This window comes from Eucyclogobius newberryi, unplaced genomic scaffold (assembly GCF_026437365.1).
Source record: "Eucyclogobius newberryi isolate DKJ021-1_F unplaced genomic scaffold, fEucNew1.0.hap1 SCAF_22, whole genome shotgun sequence".
Classification (NCBI taxonomy): Eukaryota; Metazoa; Chordata; class Actinopteri; order Gobiiformes; family Gobiidae; genus Eucyclogobius; species Eucyclogobius newberryi.
In genome coordinates, this window is record NW_027315857.1 from 14,385,645 (window position 1) to 14,400,044 (window position 14,400).

The following is a 14,400-nucleotide window of genomic DNA, read 5'->3' on the forward strand; positions in this document are numbered from 1 at the left end:
AACAAGATTAAAAAGATTCAGCAAACAAACGATACCGTGAGTTTAAGGACTTTTTTTTAAGAATTAAGTTACTCAAAGCAGTCTCGGTTTCCCACATGTTCAGTAAATAAGTTCTCCATTGTTGACACGATCTGCCCCAATCTTTGTTCAAGCTCATCATTAAGCCAACAATTAGCGCTTAATTTGCTCTGCCGGAATTGTCCTGGCCAGTTATGCCTTAATAAAAAATAGCCTAGTTGTATCTTTGTAGGCCAGCAGCTGAGTGAGACAGCAGAGAAAGAGCTGGCTTCCTTCCAACATAATGGAGATCCACTTACCCACTGGGGTCCACTTCTGATCAGAGCCAACCTCCAGCACCGCCGCTTTCCCCATCAATCCTTCATGTTACAGATGTGTGTCGTCGAGTCTTGTCTTTACTCGACTGATATCGTCTCGTTTTTTTTTGTTTTTACTTCACCTGGTTGTCTCGGTCACCCCTCGAGACGTGCCGGCGGTTCGTCAAGCAGTAATTAAACCCCTGGTGATGTGGAAGTAACTAGGAGACACAACACAAAATGACATGTAGCACCCACAATCCTGTCACTTCTGCCTGTGCGTGTGTATTAGACATCAACCAAGTCAATGGGTAATGGTTTCAAATATTTGTAATTACTAGCATTATACGATCCCTTAATCCTTATGCTTATACGCAATACTGGGTTTTAGTGAGGTAGTAAAACTGCTGTTAACTAAGGGCTTAAATATATATAGAAATGCATGAATTATAGGCCAAAGACAAACAGATTTTTGTGTCAACTTGATCCAGGTTGCTTTTAAATCACATTCATAATTTGACAAGCAGGAAATACTACTTTCACTTATTCAAATAGAAATGTATTAGTATTGAGTGTTATTGGCTCCCCAGGAAGATAATGTATGGCCTAAACGACAAGATTAGGGGGTAGATCTGATCACAATAGCACTGATATACAGTTTATTAAATAAAAAAAATAATCATTTTTTAAAATAATCTCTTTGAAACTATGGTAACCTGTTCAAACTTTTCTGATTCAATAATACTCAGCAATATATTATTTCAATCAATTATCTACGATTGAATATTTGGCTGAATCAAGGATACTATATTGAATAACAAGAAATATCTTAATCTCATTTGATCTTAACCTGAGATAACCCGGATAAACTTTGGCTGAAACAAACAGATGCCAGATAATCACAGACTGTGTTGTAATAAGAGAAGCACTTATTCTGATGTATTAAGCCCAAGCAGGTCTATTGTTTTTAGTTTTTGGTTTTTTGTACATGACATTTGAGATGCAATTCTTCCTGTAACTTCAACACAAAGATTAAATAACATGAACATATTTACTACTGGCCCATAAAACTTAATGCGATATCCTTTTAAGGTCGCTGGAATTTATTGTTTCTCTTTCCAAACCACAGTATCAACAGCACTGTCATGATAAAGGTGTGACTTGTGAGCTTGTTCCATGGAAAGTGCACGTTAATTAATGTGAAACCTACAGTGTCATAGAAAACTATCATGTTTCTTAATCTGGGAACATCACAGAAAAGTCTTGGAGTACTGGCACTGAATATTTTTTTTTAAACTTCCTATAAGTTATCTGTCCTTTCCCCCTGTATCTACCTGCGTTGTAACACCAACATTTCCCCATGTGTGGACATTAAAGGCTATCTTATTTTATCTTATATACTGCCATGGCCTAAGTGCAGTCATGAAGAGTATAATCTTTTTTTCACTATTAAATTAAATTCTTAATTGTGAGGTGAACGTGTCAACACTCATCGTGACATTATACAGTCCTTGCTCAGCAGGACGTTTTACAGTAAAGAGAAAACTTCCCAAACGGCCTATTACTGATCCAGCTTTTTATCTAAACCTAAAAAAAGATTTTGACAGGATCCAAAACCTCTTACTGTAACCACAACACACATAAAACGTTATCAAGAAATAACAGGACACTGGTGGGACAAACAACCGGCCAGTACACACACACTACCACACACTCAAAGCATGTGATTGTTGGCTGTGCTGAGCGGAAATCCCCATGAAAGGGCTGAAGGCTGAGGGAGGAGGAAGTCTACGTCGCACGCGCACGCGCACGCGCACGCGCACGCGCACGCGCACGCGCACGCGCACGCGCACGCGCACGCGCACGCGCGCACACACACACACACACACACACACACACAAAACTATTGGGACAGAATATGACATCATAATACATTTATTATTTTATTTCTATAGGTCTATTACTCTCAAAGCTTTACCGCGGTGAAGTTAGTTTCACGTTGGACGTTGGACATTCGCCTCCGCAACTAGAGCGGGAGCTTCCTCTGAGTGTGCCCCGCCTGCAGTAGCTCGACGCGGGGAGCTGCGCGCTGAAGTGCCGCTTGGTACGCCAGTTAGGGACCAACTCTAAAGTACCGTTTGTTTAAAAATGTGTTGTCTTAAAAAATATCAAACGTATTTATATTTAAAAAAAACAACAATATTGAGCATGAATCCAAGTTGCTAATATTAGATGCAATAGTCCTTTTGGGCTGAAAAATTAACCCTTTGTAAATTTTTAAAGAATATTTTTCGTCAAAAATCAAGGATTCTTATCAATAGCTCCTAAGTCAGCTAGCCTAGATAGTAAACGCTAAGTGATTATAATAGATTGAGTCTCCAGGTATCACGCACACCTTTTACTTTTTCAAATTAACCCTTTATAGATTTTTAAAGATTTTTTTTCCGTAAAAAAATCAAGGATTCTTTTCAATAGCTCCTAAGTCAGCTGACCTAGAAAGTGAAACCCAAGTGATTATAGTAGTTGTGGTCTCCAGGTATCACGCACACCTTTTACTTTTTCAATTTAACTCTTTGTAGAATTTGAAGGAATATTTTTCGTCAAAAAACAAGGTTTCTTTTCAATAGCTCCTAAGTCAGCAAACCTAGAAAGTCAAACCCAAGTGATTATAGTAGTTGTGGTCTCCAGGTATCACGCACACCTTTTACTTTTTCAATTTAACCCTTTATAGATTTTTAAGGAATATTTTTCGTCAAAAAACAAGGATTCTTTTCAATAGCTCCTAAGTCAGCTGACCTAGAAAGTCAAACCCAAGTGATTATAGTAGTTGTGGTCTCCAGGTATCACGCACACCTTTTACTTTTTCAAATTAATAACCCTTTGTAGATTTTTAAGGAATATTTTTCGTCAAAAAACAAGGATTCTTTTCAATAGCTTCTAAATCAGCTGACCTAGAAAGTCAAACCCAAGTTATTATAATAGTAGGCGAAATAAGAACAAAATAGGGACAAACCAGGAACAAAACGGGAGGCAAAATAGGCACAATACAGGATCAGAACAGAGCAGGAACAAAACAAAAAGAAGCCAAGAAGGAACTAAACAGCAGAGGGGGGCGTGCCCAAGCCGCTGCGGACCACCACAGGAGACCTGCAATATTACCAGTGGAATTACTACATTCAATCGAAACTGATCTAAATAAATTCTCGGCACATACCGGGTATGGTTGACAGAGTAGCACACGATACTTCCTTAGCTGCTCAATGGGATCGCTCCACACCACAGGCTGCATCCAAACAGAGTGGACCAGCGCACGCAACGTTGGCCAGCTGTTGCCGCACAACAGCGCCTTCGCCGCAATCTGCGGCACGTGGTCATGGACAAGGCGTTAAAAGCCAAACGGGTGTACTTGACCGGTGTATCTGGGGCAAACCGGGATTTAGGAGCGTTGAAACTGAATGACTGAGGAGAATTGGGAGTTCATTACCTGCTAGGTGATTTGCCAGAGCCCCGGACCGGATTATGAGTGCCTGTGGCACTGCAGCGGCACTACCGGAAGAATTTAATTCATGAATTTGTGAAATGGATGAATCGAAGCCGCGGGATTGTCATTACCTGGAATGGAGGACGGAGTGGCCAACAACCAAGACCCGGAAGAGCGTGTGGGTGAAACGAGAGGCGGATGAGGAGGGCGCGCTTAAAGTGTCTGCCAGCTGAGCGCCACGGAGCGGCAGGTAAGTGTACCCTCAGCACAGGCCTCTACAGCCCCCCCCCCCCCCCGAAATGCATCGTCGCCCCGACGATGAAACACAACTTAACACCAAGGCCTAAAAACTGCTTGTGTCAGCCTGGAGGATGACACAAGCTCACACTGCCCATTTCCTGCTGGGTGGTACGGAGTAAGATAAGACAAGATAAGATATTCCTTTATTGTCCCACATGGGGAAATTTCATTGATGCAACACAGGTAGATACAGAGGTAGATACAGAAGAAAAGAACAGATCACTTATAGGAAGTTTGAAAAACACTTTCAGTAGAAGATCTCTTATAAACAAAAACTCCCATTACCCAACAAGGGATGGAGGGGAAAAATAATAAAGATGAAAATAAATACATAAATACATAAATACCATTGCATGTGATCACGACAGTAATTGCACATGAATATGTGTCACGACGGCACATATTGCACATATGACGGAATTGCACATTGTTAAGTCAGTATTGCGAGTGTTCAGGACTAACAGTGTTTGTTATAAAGTCTGATAGCAGCAGGAAGGAAAGACCTGCGAAACCTCTCCTTCACACAGCGAGGGTGGATCAGTCTCTCACTGAAGCTGCTCTCCAGAGCGGACTGCAGGGGGTGGCACTCATGGTCAAGCATAGATGTGAATCCAGCCAGGACCCTTCTGTCCCCCACCTCCTGCACCGAGTCCAGAGCGCAGCCCAGGACGGAGCTGGACTTCTTGATGACTTTGTCCAGCCTCCTCCTCTCCCTCTCTGTGATGCTGCTGCTCCAGCAGGCCACACCGTACAGGAGGGCTGATGCCACCACAGAGTCGTAGAAGGTCTTCAGGAGTGGCCCTGTCACTCCAAAAGACCTGAGTCTCCTCAGGAGGTAGAGCCGACTCTGGCTCTTCCTGTACAGTGCGTCTGTGTTATGAGTCCAGTCCAGTTTGTGGTTCAGATGAACACCCAGGTACTTGTATGAGTCCACTCTCTCAATGTCCCTTCCCTGGATGTTCACTGGTAAGGGGGCAGTGGGGTGGCGTCTGCGGAAATCCACCACCATCTCCTTGGTCTTCCACGCGTTGATGAGGAGGTGGTTCCGCTAACACCAGTCCACAAAGTACTGCGCCAGTCCCCTGTACTCTGCATCATCGTCGTCCGTGATGAGTCCGATGATGGCAGAGTCATCAGAGAACTTCTGCAGTGTCGTGTCTGAAGTCTGCAGTGTAAAGGGTGAAGAGAAAGGGTGCGAGGACAGTGCCCTGGGGCGCCCCCACACTGCAGGTCCGAGTGTCAGACACACAGTCCCGTGCTCTCACAAACTGGGGTTGGTCCGTGAGGTAGTCCAGGATCCACTCTGCCAGGTCATACTCCACACCAGCAGTCTCCAGCTTGTCCCTCAGGAGCTGATGGTGTTGAAGGGGCTGGAAAGATCGAAGAACAGGAACCTCACTGAGCTGCCAGGCTTTTCCAGGTGAGAGAGAGAGCGGTGCAGCAGGGAGATGATGGCGACCTCCACTCCAATGCCAGGCCGGTATGCAAACTGCAGCGGGTCCATGACTGAGCTCACGGTGGAGTGGAGGTGGTCCAGGACCAGCCCCTCCAGTGTCTTCATCAGATGGGACGTGAGAGCCACCGGCCTGAAGCTGTTGAGGTCTTTGGCGCGCGGTGTCTTGGGCACAGGTACCAGACAGGAGGTCTTCCAGACCTGTGTTACCACCCTCAGCTTCAGGCTCATGTTGAAGACATGCTCCATAACTCCACACAGTTCATCTGCGCAGGACTTAAGGAGCCTGGGGCTGATGCCGTCAGGTCCTGCTGCCTTTAATCCTCTTCCGCTCACTCCTCACCTGTGCTGCTGTGACAGTCAGTGGTTGGCAGGGGGACTGTGTGCTGGGGGGATGGGTGAGTCCAGGCGAAGTGGGGAGCTGATGGTCCGGGGCGGACAAATGAAGAGGAACGGATGCAGGGCATTGTCCAGCTGTGGAAGAGGGAGCATGCAGCTGTGCAGGGGGAGGGGCGGTGACCAATCAAATCTCAAGAAGTGAGCATTTAAATCATTCACCCACTATAGATCCCCCTCTGTCTGGGCAGGGGAGATTTTTAAGCCCAAGATGGTTTTCAGGCTTCTCCACACTCCCTGAATGTTCTTCTGCTGCAGCTGCTCCTCCATCCTCCTCTTGTAGCCGGCTTCAGCCTGCCTGATCTTCCTCCTCAGCTTTTTCTGCACAGTCCTCAGCTCCTCCTTGTTCCCTGACCTGAAGGCTCTCTTCTTCTCCTTCAGCAGAGCCTTCAGTTCACGGGTAATCCATGGCTTGTTGTTTGGAAAACACCGCACCGTCAGGGAGGGAACAATGTTCTCAAAACAGAAGTTGATGTAGTCCATGATGCACTCTCTGATGGTGTTGATGTCCTCCCCATGGCCGTAAAGCTCAGTCCAGACAGTGGTGCTGAAGCAGTCCCTCAGAGCCTCCTCGCTCTCAGCAGACCACATCCTCACCACACGGGACACCACAGGCTGCCTGCGCATGATGGGTTCATACACAGGCCTCAGATGTACAAGGTTGTGGTCCGAGCTGCCCAGGGGAGGGAGGGGGGAAGAAGAATAAGCCTCTTTGGTGTTGGCAAAAAACAAGTCCAATGTTCTATTGTTTCTGGTGGGGCAGGTGACATACTGGGTGTATGTTGGTAGAACAGAAGAGGGAGAAGCGTGGTTAAAGTCACCAGAGATGAGGAAGAGAGCCTGTGGATGCTGTGTTTGCAGCCTACAAGTGCAGGAGAGCAGTGCTTCACAAGCATATTCAGCATTGGCAGACGGGGCCACATAGACTACGATCAAAATCACATGCGAGAACTCCCGGGGCAGATAATATGGCCTCATGCCAATAGCCAATAGTTCAATATCCGAGACTTTGTAATCTCATACAGCTTACACAACTGCTGGATGAGAGTGCTCTCAAAGTTTCGTCCCTGGTCCGAGTGTATGCGTGCCGGCACACCAAACTTTGCAAACCACTCTGTGACCAGGACTTGCGCCACAGTGCTTGTTGCGGGTTGGAACTACAAGTGTGTATTTGCCAAAAACGTCAGTCATGACCAGCACGTTTTCCAGACCAGTGGAGGTCTGCTCTAACAGGGTAAAGTCGATAGCAAGGATCTCATTTGGCTGTGAAGCCAGTAAGTGGCCCATAAAGGCGTGAGGAACCGATTGGTTGTCCTTTGCATGCTGACATCTCTCGCAAGCCTGGCACCATTGGGCTACCTCCCGTGACATACCTGGCCAATAGCACCGGGAACACAGCAAGGCCAGAGTCCTCTCTATTCCTTGGTGTCCATGCTCCTGATGGACCTGGGTGAGGACATTCTGGACCAAGGCTTTAGGCAGAAGGAGTTGATACACAGCCCCACCACCGTCAGGACGAAACACCTGCCGATACAGCAGCCCCTCTAACTCTACCAGGCGGTCCCACTGGGCCAGAACTAAGAGGGCAGTCGAAGAGAGGGCTCGTTGCTCTTCACGAGTGGGCTGTCGATTTTGTTGCCAAAAGGTCAGGATCTCCTGTATGGCGGGGTCAGACTGCTGAAGCTCGCGGCGGTCAGCAGGGGCAACTTGCGGTAGAAAAGTCACAAGGGACTGTGTTGCCTGTGTAACCATTCCTTGTAGGGCTTGTTTTAACTGCCCAGGCAGACATGTGCCCCAAGTTTTCGGTGCCACTTCCTGTAAGGAAGTGCCAGGCTGGCGAGACAGTGTCAGCATTTTGGTTACCTGAACGATATTTTAATTCAAAATCAAAAGAGGCCAACTGGGCGGCCCAGCGCTGCTCAACAGCTCCCAGTGTGTCTGAGGAGGGATGAGTCAGGGGATTGTTGTCCATATAGATCACGCATTTGTGTCCTAGCAGTTACTCCCTGAATTTATCAGTCAGGGCCCACTTAAGGGCCAACAACTCTAGCTTCATGCAGCTGTAGTTGGACATGTTGCGCTCAGTCGGGCGCAGGCCTCGACTGGCGTACGCAAGAGGTCGCACCTTCCCTTCCTGGTCCTGGGAGAGCACTGCCCCCAATCCAGCATGACTTGCACCAACCTCCAGAATGAATGGGAGGGAGAAGTCAGCGTAGGCAAAGTACCGGGGCCGTGGTGAGCTTGGCTTTTAAGGCCTCAAAGCTCTGCTGACATTCTGTGGTCCAGGGTCCAGTAGCACAGGCCGTTTCCTTGACCGTTTATCAGTCAGTTCAGCAACTCTACGGTGTTTGCTAACTGCTACAATAATCTTTGATTTTTGGCGGAAAACATTCCTTAAAATTCAAAAAGGGTTAAATTGAAAAAGTAAAAGGTGTGCGTGTTACCTGGAGACTCAATCTACTATAATAACTTGGGTTTGACTTTCTAGGTCAGCTGACTTAGGAGCTATTGAAAAGAATCCTTTTCTTTTGACAAAAAATATTCCTTAAAAATCTACAAAGGGTTAATTTGAAAAAGTAAAAGGTGTGCGTGATACCTGGAGACCACAACTACTATAATCACTTGGGTTTGACTTTCTAGGTCAGCTGACTTAGGAGCTATTGAAGTGAATCCTTGATTTTTGACGAAAAATATTCCTTAAAAATCTACAAAAGGTTAATTTGAAAAAGTAAAAGGTGTGCGTTGTACCTGGAGACTCAAACTACTATAATCACTTAGCGTTTACTATCTAGGTTCGCTCATTTAGGAGCTATTGAAAATAATCCTTTTTTTTGTCTAAAAATATTCTTTAAAAATCTACAAAGGGTAAATTTTTTAGCCCAAAAGGACTATGACATCCAGGATTAGCAACTTGGATTCATGCTCAATGTTGTTGTTTTTTTTGTTTTTTTTATAAATATGTTTATATTTTTTTAAGATAACAAACGGTACTTTAGAGTTGGTCCCTAACTGGCGTACCAAGCGGCACTTCAGCGCGCAGCTCCCCGCGTCGAGCTACTGCAGGCGGGGCACACTCAGAGGAAGCTCCCGCTCTAGTTGCGGAGGCGAATGTCCAACGTCCAACGTGAAGCTAACTTCACCGCGGTCAAAGCTTTGGTAAAACTGGGAAGTTGTTTGGGCCTGTGACAGTTACACTAGATTACATTTGCTGTAAGGCGGCCAACTGCTTAGCAAGGTCTCCTCAAAATAAGTTTAAAGTATGTCTGAGAATTAGACCTGGTTGTTTTTGTAAGGACTCATTGTCTGGGCTTGACAGTGTGTTAATGTTCACTCCCGCTGGGATGGCCCCGCAGCTGGATCAACCCGCCGTGTGACGTGTGACTGAGCTCAGCTTATGACTCACACTTGTGTCTAAAGATAAATAAGAAATCTGGCAAACTGACAGTTCCTCCCACGTAATATTCCACGTTGCCTCAAGGATATAAAGGTGGCAGAAATCCCCAAAGTCGATTCAAACTTCTGGATAAGTCACAGGCACATAGACCATGTACACGGAGCTGGAGTGCGCAATTTGTTACCTGCCCTTCAACACAGGGCGGCGGTGTCCCCTTGAGCTCCGCTGTAAACACACCTTCTGTGAGAGCTGTCTGCTGGCGCTGTCCCGGGCTCTGGAGGCGCACCGCGGGGCGCACCGGGAGGAGGCGCACCGGGAGGCGCACCGGGAGGCGGCGCACCGCGGGCAGGACCGGGCCATAGTCTGCCCTCTGTGCCGACACACCACGTCCATCTCCGGGGAAGAACAGATCAGATTGGAGCTGAGGGTGGACGAGTGCGCCATGGAGCAGCTGCTGGTGACCGGGCTCTACCTGGAGACAGAGGAGGAGGAGGAACCGGAGGAGGCCGGTCAAGCCCCGGAGGAAGAGGGGGCCCCGGCTGAGAGCGCATCCGAGGACAGCGACCTGTCAGGGGGCTTCAGCAGAGGCAGGCTGAGGCGGACTTTGAGAAAAGTTTGGACGAAAATAAGTGGCAAAAACACGCGAGACACCGGAAATGACTCCACAGGTTAGTTTTAAACCGAATCAGGAGTAAGTTTTTACAAGTTAGTTTTGTTACAGAAATACATAAATATGTTAATTATGTTGTAAACTCGAATCAAACCAATCAATCAATCAATAGATCTTATCGATATCACAGTAAAGATCTTTTTTTATTTTCTCAACTAAATCCTCAGTGAAAATAAAATAAAAATACATTATATAACTTTAGAAAGAAAAAAATATAGTAGACTTATCCTCGCAACATAGTTACGTATGTGTGTATTTATATGTACAGATAAATAGTATAAATGATTTATGCCTGGACCGATGTTAATCAATGTAGACTTAAAACAGAATAACTTGTTGTAAAGAATAGGCCAACAATTAGACTTAGTAAAGCACATAATAAAATATGCATATTTTTGCTTTTGCAGATATGTCCAGTGACGACATGAGGAACTTGGCCTTGATAGCCTGTTACATGTTCTGATCTCTTCTTCTGACTCCCTGAACAATGTGAACAGTGTTTTATAAGATGTGCTGGACGCAGAGAGACCCTCCTCAACTGTAGCAAGACAAACTACTGAACTCAATGAGAAAACTGTTTGTAAGATGATTTTTTATGTGAATTTACATTGCTTTTTTAAATATTTTTTACTTAACTTTGTATATTTAAGAAAACATTAAATTACCATTGTTATTATACTGGTTGTGTTTTGATTTAATATTTATTCTGTTGTTGTTGATCCATTTGATAAAAGGCATCAAATTCATGTAAGTCCATGTATGTCCTGGTAAATAAACCATTCTGAGAAGACCACACAAATACTAAATACAAAAAATAAAAATAGAGTGAAACTCTGACGCAGCGTCAGGGAAACTCAGACACACCTTCAGTCTGTTTGATCTGGACCCGCCCATGGCACTGCAGGGAATAGAGATATCAATTTGAAACTTGTTCTGTGATTCACTCATATAAATGTATTGTATTGTATTAACTTTTTAAACTCGTTTTCATATATAATTTGTGTGTGAAATAGTCAAAATTGCACCTATTTGGGACACATCAGTCTGAAAAACAGATAGAGCAAAGTTTATTGCATTTTGGATATCTTCTTTAGTATTTGAGTAAACAAGTTTGTGTTAGTATCTTTAAATTGTTATGTACAATCCGCCAATATAAGTACAAATTTAGACAGTTTGGTGTAAGTAGCTGCTACTTACAGGTCTTTCCTTCCTGCTGCTGTCAGACTTTATAACAAACACTGTTAGTCCTGAACACTCGCAATACTGACCTAACCATGTGCAATTCCGTCATATGTGCAATTACTGTGAAATTCATGTGCAATCTATGTGCTGTCGTGACACATATTCATGTGCAATTACTGTCGTGATCACATGCAATGGTATTTATGTATTTATTTATTTGTCTATGGGAGTTTCTGTTTATAGGAGATCTTCTACTGAAAGTGTTTTTCAGACTTCCTATAAGTGATCTTTTCTTCTGAATCTGCCTCTGTATCTACCTGCGTTGCACCAATGAAATTTCCCCATGTGGGACAATAAAGGATTATCTTACTTTAAGCGGTGAATGAAATCATAAAATGGGAAATATGTTGAGAAAGAATGCATAGTTTTGCCTGTTGTGTTTCTCCTTAACAATAATCATATACTAAAATAGTGAAATAATGAATGCAGAATGTGTGCTGCCTGGTGTGAAAGACAGGTGAACAGCATCACCCTCAATCACTCAATCAGTGGCAGTGGTGTGGAGAGGCTCCTTTGTCTGACAGCTTAGCACAACCGTTAGCTTTACTCTTTGCTGACATCACCTGGGAGACAACATGCCATCTTTTCTCTTTTCAAGGTAGAATAAAAATATCTGTGTATTTTAAAACATTGTCTGTTGCAACATCTTCCATACAAGCAAACATTCCCTTTCTTTGCAGGATGTCTTTTGTCATGGTGTCAGCCTGTGCGGTTGTTGTGTCATTTATCATAAGTCCTCATGCTGCTAAGGGTAAGGTTTATTTTCCACCACTACATTAATCTAGAAGATAATGTTATGTAAGTGGGCTTGTAGGTCCTTCATTGTATGATACGATGTTGCCCCATGAGGAGAACCGCCCTGATCCAAGATTGTCTTTGTACCATTTAAGGAATCACTGGTACACAATCATATACTTTTTGATTAAGTCTATATTTTGTCTAATGAAAAAACACAATCAAGAATAATAATCAAATAAATACTTTGGAATTGAAAGCCAACTTTTACATTGGATTGCAGGTGATCTTAGGTGGTCAGAACCGGAGACCACGTGGTAATATTAAAGATATCCCAGTATCTAGTGTTAAAAAAATGCATTTAATTGTCTAAAATGTTCATATCATTGTAGTATTTCACATCTGTATCAAGCCTTTTCCTCAGTACAAGTATTGAATATTTGAAATTGCATACTGTGACATTACAGAAGCATTTATACAATGTGTGCCTATTTCATATAACGCTACATTTCCTTTGTTGGCAGCCTATCCCAGTATTCCCCCGTCAGACGGAGGGATGGAACCGAGCTTGAGTTCGTACAAGCGCTTCAGTCTGCTGTCGTCTGAACCAGGAAGTGTATCTGGGACAAGCACGGAAAGAGATGGAGATGCCCCGTCAGTCATTTATGTCCAACCAAACCTGCTTAGAAAAGGACACTTGAATTACAACCCAAACTCTCGACCTAACCAGCCACACTTTGAGGGAATGACTAGAGTTCAAGGAGGTCAAAACTTGGGTGAGGTGAAGCCAGCAAGTAATTCATTCAGAATGAATCATAACCCTGCCTTTCGGGGCCAAAATGGTGGAGCGTCGAGGTTAGTTGCCCCTAACAATGGCAATTTTCAGTCTTTGAACTCACCAATCCTCAGGAAATCCTCACAACAGCAGAGTCCCCACCCTCAAAGTGCTTCACAAGTTCACAAAGCTTATGATTATGAACAAATTCCCAGAAGTGGCTCGTCAGCATTGCCTAAAAGCAGAAGTGAAGAGCGAATTGACTGGCAATCCCCTGAATCATCCAGGAGATTTTGGAGTTCACGGAGCAATACAAAGGGGCATAACAGTGACGATAAAGAGGCACATGCTGGAACTAGTGGAGTCCAGTCAATCAAAGCTCCCAGTTTTGTATATCAAAAGTCTTTTCTTTTTCCATCAGCGAGCAGCAGAACACACTCAAGTGTGATTGAACCCGAGAAACTGACATCATCCATCACCACGCAGTTGTCCCAGGGCGAGTTCCCATCAGACGGCAATGGGAAAACCAGCTACAAAAGGGTCCAGTCTTATCTTCTCCGGAATTTCCAAACCACAGAAGCACCCAAGGGAGTAAACACCCAAAGATCCCAACACGTTAGGGGTCAAGTTTTTAATCAACAAGCGAGAGAAAACCTACAAAGTACTAATTCTATGCAGATACGGAATGGAAATAAGTTTGCTGGACATGTAGGGGACACAATAAAGACCGGTCCAGCATCTGCTATTTATAGGGCTCCAAAACAGGACACATTGACCCCTTACGAAGACCCAAACGGTGCTAAAACCAATGCTAAAGATGCTGAAAGTAGCACATCTGATACAAGAAAGGCTCCGACACACTATGTGCCACCAAAAGGTTATTTCCGTCCATATAGGTTGCAAAAGTACAGTTTTGGGCAAAGGGTATCTGGTCCTAAGTCACCGTCCTTACAAGAATATGGAGCTCCAAATAATATTAAAATGAAAAGTAAATCTGGAGCTGGAAGTGCTGAACAAAAGGGTGACAGTAAACCACTTACAAAGCTGTCAGAAAGATTAAAATTGGTCGCATTGAAGCCCCGATCTAAATTGGTTAAACATGGGAAAACTTTAACACCTTTTAACCGACGATACAAACAAAAAGTCCAGGATATGAACTTTGAAGCGGTCACTTATGACGATATTATTGGAAGTGCATCTTTTAGTAGTGTCTCACCAGCAAAAATAGTCACAAACCGGGACGACTTTGAAAAATCAAAAATAACATCGCCAAAGGAATCGGTGGAACAAAATCAGACTGTGGACTTGGTGGATGAGACTGAAAAGACAATTGGAATTCAAGGAAATGCCACAGAGGATTTCAGAAAAGGAGAACGAGAGACTGAATTGGGGATGTCAGATTCTAGTGTGAGTGAAAAGGAAAGTGAAGCCGTGGGAGTCCCTCAGGGGTCTGATCCTGAAGAGAATATTGAAAATGACAGTTTGTTGGAGATGGATTATCTTCGCACGTCAACTGGAAACATCACCTTCCAGTCCTTAAACCTTAACCTTTAATATATTAAACTTATAACCTAAACTAATTTTGTGTTCTGTGATTTCTTCGGCAGGTGTGTTTTAACCTAAATAAGTGGGATATAACA

At 44.2% G+C, this 14,400-nt stretch overlaps 1 protein-coding gene and 1 long non-coding RNA gene across 2 annotated transcripts; both read left to right on the top strand.

Annotated features, from left to right (window-relative positions):
* The first annotated feature begins 9,389 nt into the window (after window positions 1-9,389).
* Window positions 9,390-10,919, top strand: LOC140371717 (RING finger protein 227). The gene is made up of 2 exons (XM_072458907.1): window positions 9,390-10,006; window positions 10,416-10,919. The coding sequence occupies exons 1-2, from the start codon at window positions 9,490-9,492 to the stop codon at window positions 10,469-10,471; spliced, it is 573 nt and encodes a 190-aa protein (XP_072315008.1). The 5' UTR covers window positions 9,390-9,489; the 3' UTR covers window positions 10,472-10,919.
* A 761-nt stretch (window positions 10,920-11,680) lies between these two features.
* On the top strand, window positions 11,681-13,035 carry LOC140371794 (uncharacterized). Its single transcript, XR_011928490.1, has 3 exons — window positions 11,681-11,848; window positions 11,931-12,001; window positions 12,510-13,035. It is a non-coding gene; the product is annotated as an uncharacterized lncRNA (long non-coding RNA).
* Window positions 13,036-14,400: the final 1,365 nt, after the last annotated feature.

Coding starts and splice junctions, on each gene's coding strand:
- LOC140371717 (XM_072458907.1), top strand. CDS start 9,490: ATGTACACGGAGCTGGAGTGCGCAATTTGTTACCTGCCCTTCAACACA. Junction 10,007..10,415: donor CACCGGAAATGACTCCACAG/GTTAGTTTTAAA, acceptor TTGCTTTTGCAG/ATATGTCCAGTGACGACATG.